Raw genomic sequence first — 22,655 nt, forward strand, 5'->3', positions numbered from 1 at the left:
TCGAAGTGCACGGTAAACACACCACAACAGTCCAATGGGCATCAGAGCTGAGAATGACAAAAAAAAATAGATTATCCTTTCTATACTGTATATGCACATTTTCTTTTGCCATGTTGATCTTTGACAATTAAAAAGTGCTCTAAATAAGGCATAACTTTGCACAAAAAACTAAATAATCTCAATTTACATGTTATGTTATGTTAATCTATAAATATAGCATAATGTTGTGACTTTACTCAGCCGGACACATAACTATTAATTAATTGCTGACATATGGGATTTCAAATTCATGGTTTTCAGTGATGGTAATTAATTAATAGCATTAATACATTTTAAGAAACATATCTGAGTTAATCTGTAATGTATGATTTAGGTAAGCAATTATCATTAAAGACTCTGTCTGTTCTGAGTTCTGATTAGTCACTGATGGAGTAACCATTCATTCATGGCCGAGTCCTCCATGAGTCTTACATGAGTCTTACATTAACTCAGGATGAACTGGGCATTAGTTATGCATCAATTAATGCTGATAGGTGTCTACTTATTGTAAAGTCTTACCCTCTTTGATTATTCCTTACAATATAGGGAATGTTCTTTTGCCAGGTGCTTCACAATGTTATACGTTTAAATGAAAAAGGTCGATCAATAATATAAAAAATAAAACATTACTATATTTTTCTGTTTAAATTTGTTCACTGTTAGTTCCTCAGAATTTCAAAAGAAGAGGAAGTAAAGAACAAGGAAGTGATACGATAATAATCAATCTGTTAAGACTGATAGAGCGAGGACTTTTACACTGTCATTGACCCATTTGGATAAAATACACCACACACATACATACACACACACACACACACACACACACACACACACACAAACACACACACACACACACACACACACACACACACACACACACACACACACACACACACAGTCATGTCAAAATGGCTGCACAATGTATAATTATACAAATTCTGTGTTCGAAATCAAACTTCGATTGTGGCAACATGAAATGTTGTTTTTTCCTGGGAGGAGAGTAAGATAATATTTAAAATTTATTATTTTGAAGTCACAAAAATAGATGATACCCCAAGATCATAGTCAATCAACAGAATACTATATAGACAATGCACAGAATATGGAGAAACAAAGGGTTAACAGAGTCTCAATAGCCTATTTTGGCCCAGGTTAGTCTGACCTCCATTCTCAATCTAGCCTTTGTCATGATTCACTTTACACAATTCAATTTAATCACGAGTCATCAATTGCTTCATACTCACTGAATTTCATAAACAAGAAAATGAAGAAGTAGGTGGGAGTAGCTTGACTTAGCAAACAAAGTCCCAATAACAAAGTACAGTAGATTTTGTCCTTATTAGGTGATGCATGTAAAAAAAACACCAATCACTTGTATTAATGTTTTTGTAACACTGGATCACAATTTAAGTAATAATGGTGCTATGTACCGTACAAATAACAATATTTCTCAACTATCTTAATTCATTATAACAAAGTCATTTCATCATATTATTATCAGATACATCTTTTTAAACTGCTCTAACTCTGCAGTGTGTTTGGTAGCACTGCAGAAAAACAATCAAGTAAAAACATGGGTTAGCATCAGGCTAAAAGGAGCATTATAAGACAGAAATGTTTGTAAACCAAATGACAACAGTGGAATATCAGTGCAGTAACTATTGTCTATCAATAGTTTAACAACTCAACTTACCTGAAATTCTAAGAACACAAGAAAAAAGTGCTGAGATCATTCCAAGTTGACGCCCACCACCACTAATTATATGAGACAGAACTGAAGAAAAGTATATAAAGAGAAGGGTACGCTGTCGGTGGGCCCAAATATACACATCACTTGTTCATCTCTCACAATCTGACCCTGAACCAGTGGAAAGGTAAGAACTTACATTTACACCTGATCTACAATACAAACAAAATGTAATGCAAAATTGTAGAGTTATAACAAAAATACGGTTGAATTTGACCTGTGCACTTTTTTTTGCTATGTATTTTATTAATTTTTTAAGGATGAAGTGTATGGTGGTGTTTCTCGTGTTGTCCATGGTCGTCCTCATGGCAGAACCTGGAGAGTGTTTCTTTGGATTGCTTCTCAGAGGAGCCATGCACGGTAAAGGAAACAATCTTTAAAAGGAGTTTGCCATTAAAAATCACTTTTTATCAAAATGAGTGAATATCTCCTCACAGTCTTCCTGTCTAATATGTGGTCGCTGCATTTATTGTTGTTGGTGTTAATACACAGCCTAGGCTTTGTAAGCGGGCTTGCTACAGAAAGCCGATGTTGTTTACATCCCCGTTTACAGAGCCTACACTGTGTATTAACACCAGACATTTTTTCAGCGCACAAACACAGTATAGGAGATATTCGCTGATTTTGACAAAAAGAATTATCCAGAATCGCTGACTCCACCTTTAACAGTGCTGTCTGGTTTGATAGTGATGTGTGATGTAAAGAAAAGAGTTCAAACTGAATGTAATGGTTTTCTCCTCTTGTCTTTGTCTGCTTCATTCAGCCGGAAGACTGATCCATGGGTAAGGACCTGTTCTTCAACCATTCTTATTATTTCTACAACTACTACACCTGGGGGTGACTATCGCAGCCCCCCCCCTCCTTTGGAACTCCCTATCCACACACATTTGAGAGTGTACCGACCTGGACACATTCAATTCACTCATTTAAACACACCTCTTCAGTATAGCCTTCAGCCAATGATTATATACATTTTTTTTACATTAACATAACATTTTTATTTGACATATTTACATCATGTGATTTTTCTATGCTGATTTTACTGTTTCTCTTACTTTTACCTTTAATATACTTGTCTTTGCTTTTGATTATTGTGTTTGGTTTTATTTCTACACCTGTTTTTCTTTTGCTTGTGTACTAATTGTATTGTAAGGTGTCTTTGAGTACCTTGAAAAGCGCTATGTAAAATGAATGCATTATTATTATTATTATTATTGCTATTATTATTATTATTATTATTATTATTATTATTATTATTATTATTATTATTATTATTATAACTAAACTACTAATCTTAGTACTCAATTCGAGGTTGAGTAATACTTGTTTCACCATAGTTATCATTTAAATGTGATTTATATCATATCTTATAAATATATACAGTATATACACACAATAACACAAACATAAAAAATGCTATGTTCTCTCCTTTCATCAGAGCCATCCAACGTCGTCGCCATGGAGAGGACCTACAGGTGGTGGACCTTGACAAACGTGGACTTCGCGATTTGCATGGAGAGGACCTAGATGTGGTGGACCTTGACAAACGTTTAGTTGATTACCCCCCGGGCCAGCCTAATTTTAACTGACGGGGGCCAAAATAAAGTTTGCTTTTCAACACAATTCAATGTATATCAGTTTAAGGCAAACATTTTCTGAATTTTCTGATTTTTTTTTTTTTTTTTTTCATCAATTTCAATGTTTATGTCAGTCGTTAGGAATAAACCCGCATTATAAAACAAAGCATGGTTTTAATTTGTCTTATTTTGGATATTTAATCCTGATGAAAACAATTAAAAACATCTAATGTGAAAAAAAAGAATACACAATTTGTAAAAGTCCGTGTGTGTGTGTGTGTGTGTGTGTGTGTGTGTGTGTGTGTGTGTGTGTGTGTGTGTGTGTGTGTGTGTGTGTGTGAATGTGTGTGTGGATGTGTGTGTGTGTATGTGCATTTGTGTGTGTGGATCATATGTGTATGTGCATGTGTGTGTGTGTGTTTTTGTGTGTGTGTGTGTGTATGTGTGTGTATGTTTAAGTTGAAGTAAACGGCAGCAATCGTGGCAATACTACAGTCGAATGATAATGATGAATACTAAACTGTAGTGCAACAACAGCTTGAGTAGAAAAGATTCAACAAGTTGCCATTAATCAATGTCAATCTAATATTTTCCCTACACTTAACCATAGCACCCATAGTATTAAGCCTGGTGGTCCTTTACACAATGTCTTTTATTCACTTATGATTCCTCTATTCCAAATATATACACAGCTCTAAGAGAAAATTAAGAGACCATTCCAAATGTTCAGTGTCTCTCGTTTTACTATTTATAGGCATATGTTTGAGTAGAATGAACATAATGGTTTTATAATATAAACTACTGACAACATTTCTACCAAATCTCCCAAAATCTCATACAAATTTTCTTACACTTAACATATAAAAAGTCAAAATACTAGTGTGACCGTAGGTAATTAATAACTACCACTTGAGAAAGCAAATAGTACTGGATATACGTATATGGCACACATGCAAGTAAAAATCGAAAAAAAAAAAGGCTAATGGTACTTCTGAAAGGAAAAACAACACAACCATCTTCACTGACGCATTGACACATTGGTGGTTACGGCGAGTGGGGTGCTGCTTATATGTATTTCTGTTAAATAGCCATTTTGCTATGTTTTTTTTATAACATTTGCCTTATTTAACCCCTTCCCTCAGCTCTATGTTTTAATAAATGTATATATCAAACATATGCCACATGGAGTCCGTGGGTTCCCTCTTCATTCCATCAACACTTTGGTGAAATTCAGCCCTGCTCACCATTTTGAACAGTTGAGACACTTTATCCAAAATATCTTCAGACGCTAGGGCACTCCATTGCGTAGTGGGTAGAGCGTGTACCATATTGGCTTAGTCCTTGTTGCAGCGGACATTGCTAAATAAAAACTTGTTTAGGGGCAGCTGTGGTGAAATGGGTAGGGTGGTCAACCCTCAACTACAGGGTCGGTGGTTCGATCCCTCGCCCCCCTGCCACACGTTGAAGTGTCTCTGAGCAAGACACTGAACCCAAAATGTCTCCCGATAGTTAGCCTGTAATTGGTGTATGTATGTGTTTATGTGAATTACAACATGGGAATAGAATGGAACAGGTCTCCCTTGAAAAAGAGTCTCTGGTCTCACACAAAGGTTCATTTAGTCTAACTTGGTAAATTAACTTGTATGTTCATGTAAACAGACTAGTTTTCATTTGTTTGTACCTTGACATGTTTCGACTACTTCCTGCAGTCTTCTTCAGAAGCGTCAGTTATTGCTATGACGCGCGTTGTGTCAGCTGATGTTGATGTGTGGAGATTTATTCATGGTCATTAAAAAGAAAAAAAATGCCTTTTGTCATAATATTACCTTAAATGTGCTGTTTTTTTTAGAAAGAAGTTGCCAAGAGAGGACTTGGATCCTTGAGCGATACCTACACATCAAAGAGGGGACTCTCTCTCAAAACATTATGGACATAATCATGGCAACTAATAGCAAATTAAGAATTTTTCAACTCCAAATTTAATCATATATATTATCAATCAAGCACCCTACTATTTGCTTTTATTTCTGTAACACTGAATCGCATAGCCAGTAATAGGAGCATGTGATGGTTATGAATAGAAAATAATATTTTGAGTGACATAAAAACAAATTAATCTTTCTGATACATCTTAAAATATAAGTAGCAGGTAATGGAGTATTACCAGTGCAGCAACTGTTGCCAAATTCTAGTCTGACAGTGACCACACATGCACTTGGTCTAGACTGAAATCTTGAGGGCAAGAAAGTGCTTGGATCATCCCATGCCCAATACCACTAAATATTACTCAACTACTAAAGTCCAGCATGTATAAAGAGAGATGTATGCCTCCATTTGACAGACATATTTACATCATCTTTGAATATCTCCCTGCTCTGTTCGAGAACATTTGGTCTTGACCCTGAATCATCGTAAGGTGAGAATTTAAACCAAGATCTACAAGACTGAGTAACTTAGGTGCACCATTGGTAATGATGTAAATAAACTACTGTTTATTTTGACATTTGCACTTTTTTCTATTGATTTTGAAGGATGAAGTGTACTGTGGTCTTCATGGTGCTGTCCATGGTTGTTCTGATGGCTGAAACCGGAGAGGGGAGTTGGGATAGTATTTTTAAAGGCGCAAAAGGTACTACCTCCACAAGGATCAATTTTAGGGCTACTGCTATTCACCATTTACATTAATGATCTTTTGTCTCTTGTCAGTGGTTGTCAAATTCATCTGTATGCGGATTTAGGACCATACTACACAAAGTGTTCAAACTGTATCTTTGACTCTTCTGTATAGTATTAATGTTTGTTTTTGATGTGTGATATAATTGAAACAGTTCAGGATTGAAATATAAAAATGTTCTCCTTCCTTTCTCTTTTCTCCCAAAGATGTTTGTAAGTAAGTACCTTTACTTCTTCCATTGTTATTTCTATTCTCACACTAAGTTCTGAAGTTTCATCGTCAGAGTTAATGTGATTTCACTGCATATCTATATTTATCATATATAATAATACAAATACAAACAATGCTACTTTTTCTCCCTCAACCAGGGTCATCGGAAAAATGGATCTCCAGAAGATGGAGCAGCAGCTGAAGCAGCTGGAGCAGCAGGAGCAGCTCCAGAAACGTGGAGTTGATGACAACCCACAGCAGCCTTATTTCAACTGATGGGGCGGGAGGCCACTCTGAAGCTTACTTTACTTAATTGATTGAGAAATGTTGCATTAATTTGGATTTAAATCTCTTGAATAAACTGGCGCTTGCATTTAAAAGCATATATTTGTCTTTTGTCTTATTTTCAAATGTAATCCTAATGAAAAAAGGTTTTTACTTTTAACAAATAGTCATCAGTCACTTATAATCCACAGTAGAAAAACACATTGACAAGCATGTGTGTGTGACAGAGAATGGTTGGCAAGATATGAGAAACCCCAAACAGAAGACCTGCAGAAAGAACAATTCTGTTTTTAACCACGTTTGATTGGCGTGACTTTTTTGAAGTGCACGGAAAGCACACCGCAACACTCCAATGAGCATCAAAGCTGAGAATGACTAAACAAAACCTAGATTATTCTTTCTATACTGTATATGGAAATTTCATTTTGCCAGGTTGATCTTTGACGATTAAAAAGTGCTCTAAACAAGGCATAACTTTGCACAAAAAACCTCATTATTTCAATTTGAAATTTCTCACTGTTTGTTCTTTTTAGTGGCAAGAGAAGAGGGGAACAGAGCATGGGGAAGTGACAGAATAATAATCAAGCTGTTAAGGCTGATACAGCATGGACTTTGCTTTGTCATTGCCCTTATTCGGATCAAATACACACACACACGCACGCACAGACACACACACACACACATGCACAAACAAACACACACATGCCCCAAATACTTGTTTCTGTAAGACTGAATCACAGTGACAATAATAAGAACATTTGACATTGATGAACGAAAAAGATGCAGTCATGTAACGTGAACACAAAAAATGGTCTTATTTACTCAAAATCATTGGTAATGATCGGATATATTTACAACAGTGCAATAACTGTCATCTGTCTAAAATGGAAACTTGAATGCTGCTAGTGGGCACAACTATTTACATCACCTGTACATTTCTCACAGCTGTTCGAGAACAGACGTCAGTCTTCACTGAATTGTTGGAAAGGTAAGCTTTTTTTTCAAACCTGATCTACATGACAAAGTAACTATGATTCAGAGCAACTTTTATTGTATGAAATAAGAAAAAAAATTCTACGGTAACACTTTACAATGAGGGTACATTAATTTACTGTTGGTTAACGTTTAGACAATGCTTTATAAGCATGAACTAACCATAAGTAACTGCTTACTTAAGCATTAACCAACTAAGCATTAGTTAACAAAGAATAGTTCATGCTTACCCAAGCATTAACAACGTTAATGAATGAATACACATTAACTAACCATTACTGCCATCAACTAAGCACATACAGTCAAGCCCGAAATTATTCATACCCCTGGCAACATTTACTTAAAGTTACTTTTATTCAACCAGCAAACTTTTTCTTGATTGGAAATAACACAGGCTTCTCCCGGAAGATAATAAGACGATGTACAAGAAGCATCATTGTGTAAACATTTTTTTTCAGCTTTATATACATTTGGACTAAAAGTGGCATGTCCAAAATGATTCATACCCTTCTCAATAATCAATAGAAAAGCTTTTATGGGCTATTACAGCAATCAAACACTTCCTATAATTGCTGGCCAGCTTTTTGCATGTCTCCGCTGGTATTTTTTCCCATTCATCTTGAGAGATGAGCTCCAACTCTTCCAGGTTAGAGGGTCTCCTTGCCATCACCCTGATATGTGGCTCCCTCCACTGATTCTCAATTGGATTCAAGTCAGGACTCTGGCTGGGCCACTGTAAAACGTTAATGTGTTTGTTCGCTAATCATTTCTTCACCACTTTTGCTGTAATAATCTATTGATTATTGAGAAGGGTATGAACAATTTTGGAAATGCCACTTTTTTGTTCAAATGTAAATAAAGCTGAATTTCTTTCTTTTTTCCACAATGATGCCTCTTGTACATCCTCTTATTATCTTCTGGAGAAGCCTGTGTTATTTCGAATCAAGAAAAAACTTGCTGGTTGAATAAAAGTAACTTTAAGTCAAAATTTGCCAGGGGTATGAATAATTTCGGGCTTGACTATATATTATCAGTCTTAGGACTGTCAAATTAAAGTGAAAACAGTTTAGTGTCTGCAAACTATTAACAGAGCAAAACAGAGAAAATAGTTGATTCTCAACAGACTATCAGTCGATATTCAACTAAGCATTAGTAGAGAGGTTTTAGGACTGTCAAATTAAAGTGAAAACAGTTGAGAACAGTAGACACTCTACGAACTAGTAACAGTACAAAATAGAGACAAGTTTTGCTCAACTAACGAGTAACACTGGATGACCCCAAAGTAAAGTTAAAAAATATAGGCAGAATATCTGAGCAGGAAAGCACATTTATTTGAAGTAAATTGAACTTTTTTCAGTAGTTAAACAACAAGTAGGTACACAGCAAGTACCATCAACACCTCAAAAAAGACAATAAAACTAATACATTTATTTATTTAGGTGTCATTTCGGCAATTTCTTAACCACATATCGTCCAAAAATTTACATTCAAAAAGCTCAGTAAAGTTTACCATAACACCCAGTACCACTAGTTATGATACTGAGCAAACATATGTATAACATCAGTTCTCATAAAACGCTATAAGAAAAAAATATATAATTACGCTGTGGACCAGAATATCAGAAACTCCAGGTCGCTTGGGAGAAAATAGATTACTGAAATGGTGAAACAAGACACACTGATTCAGCAGTTAGGTTGGACAAGTACATGTAAAATATATATGTTCTACTCTCTCTTCCTTGAAGTGTATATCATTGTTGTTTCTCAGTGCAACATTAAAAAAATAAGAAAATAACAGTGCCATTTTTAATTATGGACTGAAGATAAAACAACATAATTATCACTCTCTTGTGACTAAAAACTAGTTTAACCTGGTCCTGCCACTGTTATTTGAATGAGCACATTTTACTAATTGTATTGTAAGGTGTCTTTGAGTACCTTGAAAAGCGCTATATAAAATGAATGCATTATTATTATTATTGCTATTATTATTATTATTATTATTATTATTATTATTATTATTATTATTATTATTATTATTATTATTATTATTATTATTATAATAACTAAACTACTAATCTTAGTACTCAATTCGAGGTTGAGTAATACTTGTTTCACCATAGTTATCATTTAAATGTGATTTATATCATATCTTATAAATATATACAGTATATACACACAATAACACAAACATAAACAATGCTATGTTCTCTCCTTTCATCAGAGCCATCCAACGTCGTCGCCATGGAGAGGACCTAGAGGTGGTGGACCTTGACAAACGTTCAGTTGATTACCGCCCGGGCCGGCCTGGTTTTAACTGACGGGGGCCAAAATAAAGTTTGCTTTTCAACACAATTCAATGTATATCAGTTTAAGGCAAACATTTTCTGACATTTTTTTGTTTTGATTTTTTTTTCATCAATTTGAATGTTAATGTCAGTCGTTAGGAATAAACCTGCATTATAAAACAAAGCATGGTTTTAATTAGTCTTATTTTGGATATTTAATCCTGATGAAAACAATTAAAAACATTTAATGTGAAAAAAAAGAATACACAATTTGTAAAAGTCCATGTGTGTGTGTGTGTGTGTGTGTGTGTGTGTGTGTGTGTGTGTGTGTGTGTGTGTGTGTGTGTGTGTGTGGATGTGTGTGTGTGTATGTGCATTTGTGTTTGTGGATGCAGGGCCGGAGTGGGACTCATTTTCAGCCCTGGAGTTTCATGCCTCAGACCGGCCCACTTTAGTTCACGCCGACATTATTAATATAATGTAATAACAACCTTAATATGTCCGTCTGCAAAAGCGCACTGTTCTATGCACCCTTGTAATTCTGTGTCTTTAGACTGTGTGTGGACTTAAATGCTCCTGTGTAGCCTAATTTATAGGTGCCTGCTATGGTGCTACTATGTGCAGTAGGAGTGTGCGGAGACGTCATCATCTGTATCTATTCAACAAACAGAATTATCTGTAGGCTATATGTATCTGTATTAGGAGTCTTAGGCCTGCATTGGTGGTTGCAATGAGCCTGTTTTGCACTGCACATATTTTCAAAATAGGGCTGAAGGCTCAATACTGCATCTCAAGTAGGGATGAAGATCGCTACTTTTTAATGATATCGATACCAATATCGAGTCTCCTAAACAATTTGAGTCCTCATTGATACCACTATCGATACTTTTCTATTATTTTGTTGAAAGAGAACTGGTATTATTGCTTTAATTGCCTATACGATGATCAGAGCTCAAGATAGGACGTTAAACAGGTCATAAATCCATATTTACTATCTATTTTATATTGCTGGGAAAACAAGTTTTTCACAAAAACTATATTATTCAAGTTTCTTGCAGAAAAATAAAAAAATTGTTGTGTTACATTTGAACACATCATGATGACCTTTTATAGACATTTGCCTAATATTACCAAGCCGACCTGAACACAACATATTTGAGGGGCAGAGAGGGGAGTGACATGCAGAGTACGACCGCGGGCTGGAATTGAACCCGGGTCCGCTGCTGGCCGAGGCCCATGGGGGGCACGCCCTACCAACTGAGCTAAGGGCGCCCCTTATGGATCACTATTTTTACGGGACTTTCTCTGTTTCTTCGTTATGACTACCGCTGCTTTGAATGACTGTTGATGCGCACGGTGCAGACTCCGAGCCCGACTGAACCCCGGCTGATGCAGCAGCAGCTGACAGAGGTTTTTTTTTAAACTATACGAGACTGAGTTGGAGGAGTTTGAATGTAATGCCTCGTTTCCACCGAGTAGAGCGGGTCGGATCAGAGCGGCTCAGAGCGGGACAGCTCACTTTTAAGAATCTCGGTGTTGTTTCCACCGCCGATCCTACCCTTACTGGTAGGGCGGGGTTTAGGCTGGACTGCGATAGCCGCCGCCAGAATGTGGGTCAAACTATCGGGCTGTGGAATAACTGTGGTCAAGCCAGCGGTCTCTTGTTTTTGCTTGGTCAAACCAGCCGCTTCTTTATTTATTCCCCCCATGTTGTTGTGAGCACAGAGACGGCTCGGTGCAACTGATAGAGACAGAGAGCGAACAGCGCTGGCTGCAGCAGCTACGTGACATCGTAGCAGTGGGACACAGTGTAGCCAACTGATTAATTTAATGACGAGGAAAAACACCACACAATAAACAGTGCTGCGCTCACATTTTCGCCAAAACTCTCTTCACTCTAGCCGAGGTAACTACAAACGGCGGAAATGATTCAAACCAGCCGCTTCTTTATTTATCCCCCCCGTGTTGTTGTGAGCGTGTATTTACTACTATCTATGGCGTAAGCACACAGAGACGGCTCGGCGCAACTCATAGAGACAGTGAGCGAACAGTGCTGGCTGCTGCCGCTACGATGGGACACAGTGTAACCAACTGATTAATTTATTGACGAGGAAAAACACCACACAATAAACAGTACTGTGCTCACATTTTCGCCAAAACACAAGACTATCTTCACTCTTGCCGAGATGACTACACATGGCGGAAATGATTCTTTCGACCAATCAAATGATGGCAGTGTGTAGCTCCGCCTTTTCGGCACCCTTTCAGGCGGCTAGTACCCCTACGGAGGAGTACTGAGATTAGGAGCGGCTCAGAGCGGTTAGGTGCGCTTAAACCGTACCCTACCTAACTTTTGGCAAATGAAAAGCCAAACTACCCGGACCGAACCGCTCCGATCCGACACGCTCTACTCGGTGGAAACGAGGCATAAGACAGTTGAAGGTAGGCCTACAACACTTTTGTATGCACTCTATGAAGAAAATAGCTGAATCTCCGCTCTGAACTCAAAGACGCGCTACACCACCTTGCCTCATTGTGAGCCCAGCTGTATGATCAGTGTTGTGTGTGTGTGTGTGTGTGTGATCAGCTCCTATCTCCTCACAAAGTGCGGAGAACAATCGCGCTTTCATTGGTCGGGTTTTGATGAAATTGAGCACACTCACAACCTCTGTCAAAACTTTGTTTAGTTCGGGGATGAGCTGCCTTGATGCTAGCGGCACTTCCCAGTGAATGACACATTGTGTCCATAGCGCATGTGGCGCCACACTGTTTATTAGTAATTGCGCCTGGCCCGGGCACTGAGCCGATGATTTCGGCTTCTGTTCTATCCACGTTATTATGTTTTTTATGTGTTAATTGAAGAAGGGGAATACCAGGGGCTCTCCTCCACTCCTCCAACTCACGCTGGGAAACGGTAAAAAAACATATTAAAATATTTCTAAAAACTATGCGCCACGGATGTGGACACATATTCCTCCCGTTCGTTGCGCCCACCTGCCATGTCCCTATTCCCCACCGGTGGGGAATAGGGACACACACTTTGAGAACCACTGGTCTACATTGACCATGTGTGGAGATTTATTCATGGTCATTAAAAAGAAAAAAATGCCTTTTGTCATAATATTACCTTAAATGTGCTGTTTTTTTTAGAAAGAAGTTGCCAAGAGAGGACTTGGATCCTTGAGCGATACCTACACATCAAAGAGGGGACTCTCTCTCAAAATATTATCGACATAATCATGGCAACTAATAGCAAATTAAGAGTTTTTCAACTCCAAATTTAATCATATATCTATCAATCAAGCACCCTACTATTATACATTTTAAAATATAAGTAGTAGGTAATATATTATTACCAGTGCAGCAACTGTTGCCAAATTCTAGTCTGACCACACATGCACTTAGTCTAGACTGAAATCTTGAGGGCAAGAAAGTGCTTGGATCATCCCATGCCCAATACCACTAAATATTACTCAACTACTAAAGTCCAGCATGTATAAAGAGAGATGTATGCCTCCAGTTGGCACACATATTTGCATCACCTTTGAATATCTCACTGCTCTGTTCGAGAACATTTGGTCTTGACCCTGAATCATCGGAAGGTGAGAATTGAAATTTAAACCAAGATCTACAAGACACAGTTACCTAGATGCACCATCCATAATGATGACAATACACTACTGTTGAATTTGACATTTTCACTTGTTTCTATTCTTTTTTAGGATGAAGTGTACCGTGGTCTTCATGGTGCTGTCCCTGGTTGTTCTGATGGCTGAAACCGGAGAGGGGAGTGTTATGGCTGCTTTTGCTGCCGCAAAAGGTACTTCTTCCACAATCAATTTTAGAGCCGTTGCTATTCACCATTTACATTAATGATCTTTTGTCTCTTGTCAGTGGTTGTCAAATTCATCTGTATGCTGATGACACTGTTTTGTTCTGTGTTGCTGACTGTAAAACCAGCTATTGTCTTTTTATGTAATTTTTGGATGCTCTTGTTTCCCTGAAACTAGTTCTTAATAGATCAAAAATTGTTTTATGATGTTCCTCCCAAGGGCAAAAGATATTGATACTTGTGAATACAAATATCTAGGTATATGGCTTGATTATGAATTCTAAGGATTGACATATAATAATTTTCTCCTTCCTTTCTCTTTTCTTCGAAAGCGGCTTGTCAGTAAGTACCTTTAATTCTACCATTGTTATTACTATTCTCACACTAAGTTCTAACGTTTCATCGTCAGAGTGAATGTGATTTCACTGCATATCTATATTTCTCATATATAATACTTCAAATGCAAACAATGCTACTTGTTCTCCCTCAACCAGTCTCATAAATGGAAAAATGGATCTCCAGAAGATGCAGCAACAGATGGAGCAGCTCCAGAAACGTGGAGTTGATGACAACCCACAGCAGCCTTATTTCAACTGATGGGGCGGGAGGCCACTCTGAAGCTTACTTTACTTAATTGATTGAGAAATTTTGCATTAATTTGGATTTAAATCTCTTGAATAAACTGGCGCTTGCATTTAAAAGCATATATTTGTCTTTTGTCTTATTTTCAAATGTAATCCTAATGAAAAAAGGTTTTTACTTTTAACAAATAGTCATCAGTCACTTATAATCCACAGTAGAAAAACACATTGACAAGCATGTGTGTGTGACAGAGAATGGTTGGCAAGATATGAGAAACCCCAAACAGAAGACCTGCAGAAAGAACAATTCTGTTTTTACCCACGTTTGATTGGCGTGACTTTTTTGAAGTGCACGGAAAGCACACCGCAACACTCCAATGAGCATCAAAGCTGAGAATGACAAAAAAATAGATTATTTATTATTCATTCATATTGTATATTGAAATTTTATTTTGACAGGTTGATCTTTGACAGTTAACTTAACATGGCATAACTTTGCACAAAAAACTTAATTATCTCAAATTGAAATGTCTCACTGTTTGTTCTCTTGGTAAGAGAAGAGGGGAACAGAGCATGGGGAAGTGACACAATACTAATCAAGCTGTTAAGGCTGATACAGCATGGACTTTGCTTTGTCATTGCCCTTATTCGGATCAAATACACACACACACACACACACACACACACACACACACACACACACACACACGCACACACATGCACACACATGCACAAACAAACACACGCAAGCCCCAAATATTTGTTTCTGTAAGACTGAATCACAGTGACAATTATGAGAACATTTGACATTGATGAACAAAAAAGATGCAGTCATGTAACGTGAACACAAAACATTGTCTTATTTAATAAAAATTATTGGTAATGATCGGATATATTTACAACAGTGCAGTAACTGTCATCTGTCTAAACTGGAAACTTGAATGTGAGAATTGCTGAGATCATTCCATGTTGCCACCCAGAACCACCAAAGATTACACAACTACCAAACTAAAGTACTGCATATATAAAGAGGGGTGGGCTGCCAGTGGGCACACATATTTACATCACCTGTAAATCTCTCACCGCTTTGAAAAAAGACGTTGGTCTTGACTGAATTGTTGGAAAGGTAAGAATTTTAATTTAAACCTGATCTACAAGACGAAGTAACTATGATGCACAGCAACTTTTAATGTATGACATAAGAAGTACACATTAAAAAAGCCAATGAAAAACATGAATAGAAATAAAACATAAGCACAACTAAGCCATTAACTAAGCACATATATTATCAGTTAATTAATGTACCTTTACTGTAAAGTGTTACCATAAATACAGTTAAATTTGACCTTTGCAACTTCTTTCTATTCTTTTTTAGGATGAAGTGTACCGTGGTCTTCATGGTGCTGTCCATGGTCGTCCTGATGGCTGAACCCACAGAGGGATTTTTCGGTTTGATCGCTCATGCCATAAAAGGTACAATCATGTAATCAACTGGCAAATACTTTGACACAACCAGAGTTTCCGCTTGAATATTTCTTGATGTTCTATATGATCAGCGGCTAATTGACTAGATGATATTTGTGGTTTTAGATGTTAAAAATACTGCACAAAAGTTTTGTTTTTCTGATTTGGCAAGAAGATTTTTCTTTTCACCCGCTGCCTGTAACATACCCAAATAATTTGTATAAACATACTGTACGTTTCACATTGCTTGTCCCATTACATTGTTAAATGCCCCTCTTAAAATCCATTAACGTCCCTGCATATTCTGGGTTAAGGAAGATCTTACAATGAGCAATTATGATTTCTGAGGTTCTGGAGAAGTAGTGCACTGTCATTACAGTGAAGGCAAAACCAAACTTTGTTTTGTATAATATAAGTTTAGATTTAAGTTGTCTTGGAAACATAACATAAGGTTTTTTAATATACTATCAATGTATCCACTTCTTTGGCATATTTTACAACATACATTTTGATGATATAATAACGGCTTAATACTGGTATGTGCCAGTGTCTGTCAGTGTTCGTTGTGATGTTTTGTTTTTTAAGGGGGGTTTAAAATAAATATAAATTTAATAATTTTCTCTTTGTTTTCTCATTTCTCCCAAAGCCATCCATGGGTAAGGACCTTTGCTCATATTGTTGCTTAACTACTATTCTTAAACTAAGAACTAAAGTTAAAGTAATAATTAAGAATGTGATTTCACTTCATATCTATCTGGTTTTATACATTTATAGAAACAGCCGATATATAAACAGATGTATATATTTCTCCTATATAATAATAATTCTGTTTTTATACATCAATAAAAACACTGGTATTGTCTCTCCCTCCACCAGGCTCATCCACCGCCATGGGCAAGTCCAGCAACAAGAGCAGCAGCTTGAGCAGCAGCTTGAGCAGCTCGACAAACGTGCTGTTTATGACAACCCAGGGCAGCCTGCTCGTGACTGAGGGGGGCCAGTCTGAAGCTATAAGTTTAAGATCAAAACAAACGCTTCTTGCTTTTTAACAAAACAAATAAAAGTATCTATCAACGCAGGCATATTATTTTTGTATAAATATATCTGCATCAATTCAGGAATTTTGATTTAAACGTTTGGAATAAACTGGCATTATCACGCAGCATATACAGTTTGTTTCTCTTGTCTTTTTTTTGGGGGAGGGGGGTGTAGTGGAGCCCTTCCTCACAGGCCACATGCCGTCTTACTGGTGTTAAGCAGGAGGTTTAGGGAGGAGAGGGCCCTCTGGACCTTATTGAAGCTAAGCTGAGCAACTGCATACATGACTGTGAAATAGAATAAATTAATGAGTCTACGAAAGAGTTAGGAATATAAAAATAAGCTATAAAGTAATGCAAATAATTGTTATTAATGAACAGCAAATTAACAAACTGACCTATAACTCATTTTTTGATCCAGTGGTTACGCACTATAGCTTTAACTATACTGTGTGAGCGTTCTAGCCCCAACTTCCTTTTTCTCACGGGTATCTCTTGCTCACTTTGCGGTGTTGTGTTTCAAAATGTTCACCAGCCTCAATGTGTTGACTGCTGATAAAGGTTCATGCACAATCACCGTGACTTGACTGACCATCTGCGGACTTCCTCTTTATGTAAAAACATAGTTTTTCACAGCATGTAAAGAGTGCACTCCTTGCTTCATCAATCCACAGAAGAACCAGAGAGACATTTAGTTGGAATTTCCGGTCAAACAATTCAGTTAAAGATGGTTCAACTTGAATTCTCCTCAAAGTGCTTCACATGTAAAAAATAATTACGAAAAGTAAACAGATAAAATTCAAATGAATACAGTCAGAGAAAAGGTAGTAAGAGTTGTAAAGAAAGCAAGCCATTAAAAGATCAACCCATTAAAACAGTATTTAAAGGCATAAAAAAGGGCAACTATAAAATAAGACATGAATTGTCGAAAGATGTCTGTATATAAGATAAGTGCCGTTTAAATATTTGATAACAGCGAATTGCCTCTCCAATATCACTTGAGAGGGGTGGGGAGGATCTGGCCAATATTTAACTTGATTTGTTTTTTTTAAATATATTAGGGCAGGTGGTATAACTTGATTCTTTAGATTTAATTTTGCTTTTAGTATTTGTTATATTGCTGTGACAAGTAACTTTTTTTAATCTTGAAGAAAACTGATGTACCAAATGTGTTCAGGAGACGTAGTAAGTAAAAATAAACAATGCATCTAAAACATTAATGTCTACATACAGAGAAAATGTACTTAGTAAAATAGGAAAATGTGTAAAAACTGTAGAATACACAGAGGTACAATGTGCAAATGAATGGTGTGTAGTAGTGGTTAATTGTATTATGTTATGAATCTAACAGTAGATATGTATTTGTGTTCCAGGATGAAGTGTGTTTGGATCTTCCTCGTGTTGACGCTGGTTGTCCTCATGGCTGACCCCGGGGAATGTTTCTGGAGAAGTTTACAGAGGGGGTGGGCGAATATTTAGAGGTGCCAGCCGGTCATGGAAAGGTAAATAACAAGTGTGCATATAACTGTGTATTGTACAGATAGACCTCAGCATGTCTGTCATCAATAAGTTGGTATAAAACAGACATTAATATTTACAGACATTACTATTTACTATATGTTGATTACTGACTCACTATATAGAAATTACTAGAAGTATTTTCTTCAGTCCTGGTATCTCAGCTGTATGTTTAAAAGCATTGAACCTGACCATAAGTATAGACACCATCATTAATGTACACATTTTAAATGAATTACTCTAATCACAAAATAATTTGATTTTATCTTTTTGTCTGTTTAGCAAACAGGATGAGCCGTAGATTGGGCAAGGTGGCTTCAAGGTAAGTACTAAGGATAATAATGATTTGCCTAATCACAAGTCCACGTCTTAAAATACTACCACACATATCATATTCATAATGATATAATAGAAAGGAAAGCAGCAAATGCACATATTCACAAAGCTGGAATTAGTGAATTTTGTTACAAAAAATATAGCAAAAGTAATTTTAGTCTTTATTGATTATTTTGATAATTGTTTCAGCTCTCATTTCAATTCCCTTTCTGTCTAGCTATGGAAACAGGCAGGTCCAGTGGAGGCCCGTGCAACAGAGAGCCACACGGCAATGGTGTTACAGTCAACCAAGGCCACGTTATGGGATCTGAATCTGAATCAGACATGATTTTATCCATATTTCTTTTTGCTCTGCAAAGCTAGAAACAAATGGATGAGTTAACAAACAAGTAATCTCTTTATTATCTTATTTTTGTCTCAGCTTAAATTTTTTTTTGGAAAAGGTCAAATTGCTTGATCTTGCAAACTATCTTTCTGAATGAAGCAGCAATACAAAGACAACACCTGTGCTTTGTCCTTTTATTCAAATGAATAAGGTCCTGTTATTGTATACACCTATATATAGCTCTGGAAAGAATTAAGACACCATTTTAGAATTTTCGTCATCTACATTATTTCATTGAAATGCTCTAAATTACAACATTTATATCTGGGATTTGGGCCTTGACTTCCTTTTCCTACAGATGTCTCTTGCCCACTATGCGGTGCTGTGTCAAAATGTTCAACAGCGTCAATGTGTTGACTGCTGATAAAGGTTCATACACAATCACTGTGACTTGACATCTGATAAAATGAACATCTGCAGACTTCATATGTATGTCAACATGATGTTTGACAGTCATGCCACGAAGAAAGTTTTCACAATTTGGTCAAATTGGTTCAACTAGACTCACTCAATTCTTCTCAAAGTGCGACTAATAAAGTAAACATTTAATTTAAAATAATAGTCCAACATAAAGTGTGTAGTGTTGTAAAGAAAGAAACCATTTGACAGATCAACTAATTGAAATGGCATTTGAATTTCATTTCAATCGAAGGAAGGCGTGTTTCCCTGGTTTATTCAACAGACATGTGTTCGGGTGATTCTCACCTGACGTTAGAGATTGAGAGTAAGATTTTACAATATTCTTTGGGTGGATTTTACCAGACGTGAGTGTTTGTGTATTAAATCAGGGGATCTAACCAATTTTAGAGCCTTTTTATAGGGTCTCCCAATGATACCCTGTTTTCATTTTATGAGACATTTTATTTAATTAATTCAACCTCATTTCCAATGACGTCAATAAAAGAAGAGTACCTCAATTTGCCATGTATTGTTGTACTTTGATATATTTATATAAGAAGTACTATTTTATTGGGTATAGCCTATCGGTTAAAATATACCCAATGTTATTGATGGTATTACAAAACTGTTAGTGTGCTCCTAGAAAAATACTACATTCAAAGGATAAATATAAATAAAATACTTAAGATAAAATAGGTGCTGTTTAGACAAATGGGGGAGGGTTAAAACCTACTTAACATAAAAGCAATGTCTAGACTAACATTGAGAAACACTGACCTCAGTGCCACCCATTGACGCCCTGACAGGTATTTCAAAACTGTTGGGTTTTAAAAATAACACCAGCCGTTGATCCCACAACTTCTGAAATGATCCTCTTCGACAACAATCTTTTGACATTCAAACTGTGGGAAGGTAAAACTCCAATATTTAACTTAATTCATTTTACTTGAATTTATGTAAAGTTGTAAGGAAATGAGATATAATAGGACTTGTAGCCTTTGCTATGTTGTTGGATAATTCATAAAATCAAAGAAGAGATTTGTGACAGCTTACATTCAAAATAATGTACTGTACCAAATATGTTCAGTCGACATTGTACATTTAAATAAACAATGTTGGAGGTTTACTGTGTTACGATGTTATGAAACTGACGGTAGATATGTATTTGTTTTTCCAGGGGTAAAGTGTGTTTGGATCTTCCTCGTGTTGTCATTGTATACACCTATATACTATAGCTCTGGAAAAAATAAGAGACCATAATCTCTACATTAACTAATGGAAATTCTCTAAATGACAATATTTATACCTGGAATTTGGGAGGAATGTCAGCAATGTCACGTTATTACGTTGTTGGTTCAGAGTTATTTTTACGTTATTGGCAAGTTACTACATTATCTAATTTTATTGCATTAAAAAATGTAAAAAAGTTTTCATTAGCTTTCAGGGAGTTATTTCACTATCGGCTGCTACAACCTTTTATAAAGACCACAATATTGTTTTGGTTTCTAAAACGTTGTTCATTTGATACTAGGTTTTTTCCTTTTCAGTAAAATGTATTGACTAATTTGTCAATAGAGGAGAACCAGCCCAGGGGTGGTTTAACAGGGGTCAAATTTGTAGTTTATTTTTGGCAATATTTTAATTTTTATAGTATAAATGCGTCCAATTAAATAGATTGGGCTTTCTGTAGTTCTTCTATGGCGAGTGGTTTTTCCAGATTTCTTGATTGGTTACTGTCAAGTGTGGGGAAGGAGACAGTCCTCAGAAAAGCCCAGGCTTCTGTAGATGTGGTGTTATATTTAGGGACGTATAGTTTGTAATAGTTGTTTCTGAATATTTCCCTCATTGCACTGTGGTTTTCCATCACCGAGGTTCAACCTGCAGATGACGGTCAACCTCCTGGGGCTTCATAGACACGGGCTATATTTAGGAGACTGGTTTAGGGGCAAGATAATGTAAAGATAATTTAGCTTTAAATAAATCACATTGCTTGCTATTATTATTATTATTATTATGACTTTATTTGAACAGGGACAATGTACAAAAGAAACATTAACCTTGTTTGGAACAAGAGGAGAGATGCATTGTACCAGATTTTAGCAAACTGCTATTTTCCACCTGTAGTCCCTGGGCAGGTAATAAATATTAAATATATTGAAACCTTTTGAAATGAATAAAACTGCAATACAAAAATTCAAACTCTGCTTTGTGTTTTTGTTTATTTAAGTTAATAAAGGAGATTATTGGTATGAAATTGGCCAGCATTGACGCTTTTAAGTGGATCATGTATCAGCCACTATGTAACAGATCTACTTTAACATATAATCAATAAACATTTCAGTTATTCTGTAATGAAGTTAGATTAGAGCCCTTTGTGTAAATGTTTCGTGTATTTGATGTATTTAAATTGAATATTGTGTATGTATTGTTGTTTTTCCTTTGAATTTGCTTGAACTCGACGTCATTGTAAATGAGGGTCACAATCCAGTCTCTCGAGGATAAATAAAAGTTAAATGAAAATGAAATGTATAATGGGAAATGGGAAATTATTATAATTGTTAACACCCATGCTACCGATGTATTTGAAATGCTTCAGTCATTCTGGTTACACAACATTTTGCAGATGAGACGGATACAAATCTTCCTTTCTTGACACATCTTGCATTGTCATGCAAACAGTTACAAAGCAACACTCTGGTTGGTAATCATTCTTTCTCACCTGTTCTACGATAAGGGATATTAAAATCTTAATATTTTAAGATTAACAAGAACCAAAACAGGACTGAAATGGTGAAGCTCAAGCCTTAGCTTATTAAACCCACCATTTTAACATTCATTATTGTGTCAACTCCTTATCAACAGATCTACAGACTTTTAAAGAAGGTATTATAAACAAAGTATTTACATTTAAAAGGCCGTTTTATCTACAACAAAAATCCCAAGACACATAATTTACACTCTGGTGTTCATACTTCAGTTTTGTATTTGTTTATCATCTTGTGTTGAAATTATTTGTTTGGTTCTATTGTGTGTATTACACAATCTCATGGATTACTACATGATGACTTGTCCAATTAGAAGCTGAGATAAAAACATTTGTCAACAGAACATGATATTACAGATATGCAAACCTTCAGGGCATGACTTCCTCCCTGCCTTTAAAAAGCAACAGGTTCTTCAACACTTCACACACGTCTGACGATCTCTCAGTGACCCACTCTGCTCTGACCATCAATTTGTGGACAAGTATACATCTTATTATTATTATTCAATTTAATTTTTTCAATATA

At 36.3% G+C, this 22,655-nt stretch overlaps 3 protein-coding genes and 3 long non-coding RNA genes across 6 annotated transcripts in view; 5 read left to right on the forward strand and 1 right to left on the reverse strand.

Annotated features, from left to right (window-relative positions):
• Positions 1-22,655, reverse strand: part of LOC307266316 (exostosin-1) — a gene marked incomplete at both ends in the record, with an annotated part of 227,903 nt that overhangs the window by 113,631 nt on the left and 91,617 nt on the right. The window lies entirely within an intron of this gene.
• On the forward strand, positions 1,868-3,375 carry LOC307266219 (pleurocidin-like peptide WF3; the record flags this gene model as incomplete). The annotated part of the gene is made up of 4 exons (XM_080048194.1): positions 1,868-1,913; positions 2,046-2,146; positions 2,550-2,568; positions 3,225-3,375. The coding sequence occupies exons 2-4, from the start codon at positions 2,047-2,049 to the stop codon at positions 3,373-3,375; spliced, it is 270 nt and encodes an 89-aa protein (XP_079904320.1). The 5' UTR covers positions 1,868-1,913; position 2,046.
• Positions 5,687-6,254, forward strand: LOC307265893. Its single transcript, XR_013845358.1, has 3 exons — positions 5,687-5,779; positions 5,895-5,992; positions 6,244-6,254. It is a non-coding gene; the product is annotated as an uncharacterized lncRNA (long non-coding RNA).
• On the forward strand, positions 13,317-14,343 carry LOC307265669. Its single transcript, XR_013845355.1, has 4 exons — positions 13,317-13,415; positions 13,536-13,633; positions 13,978-13,987; positions 14,140-14,343. It is a non-coding gene; the product is annotated as an uncharacterized lncRNA (long non-coding RNA).
• On the forward strand, positions 15,294-16,810 carry LOC307265976. Its single transcript, XR_013845362.1, has 3 exons — positions 15,294-15,352; positions 15,602-15,709; positions 16,567-16,810. It is a non-coding gene; the product is annotated as an uncharacterized lncRNA (long non-coding RNA).
• Positions 22,306-22,655, forward strand: part of LOC307265666 (uncharacterized protein) — a 2,473-nt gene continuing 2,123 nt past the window's right edge. The window contains exon 1 of the mRNA XM_080047457.1: positions 22,306-22,611. The gene's annotated coding sequence lies outside the window, so the exon portion shown is untranslated. The remainder of the gene's footprint in view (positions 22,612-22,655) is intronic.

This window comes from Ammodytes marinus (genome assembly GCF_949987685.1).
Source record: "Ammodytes marinus genome assembly, chromosome: 19".
Lineage (NCBI taxonomy): Eukaryota > Metazoa > Chordata > Actinopteri > Uranoscopiformes > Ammodytidae > Ammodytes > Ammodytes marinus.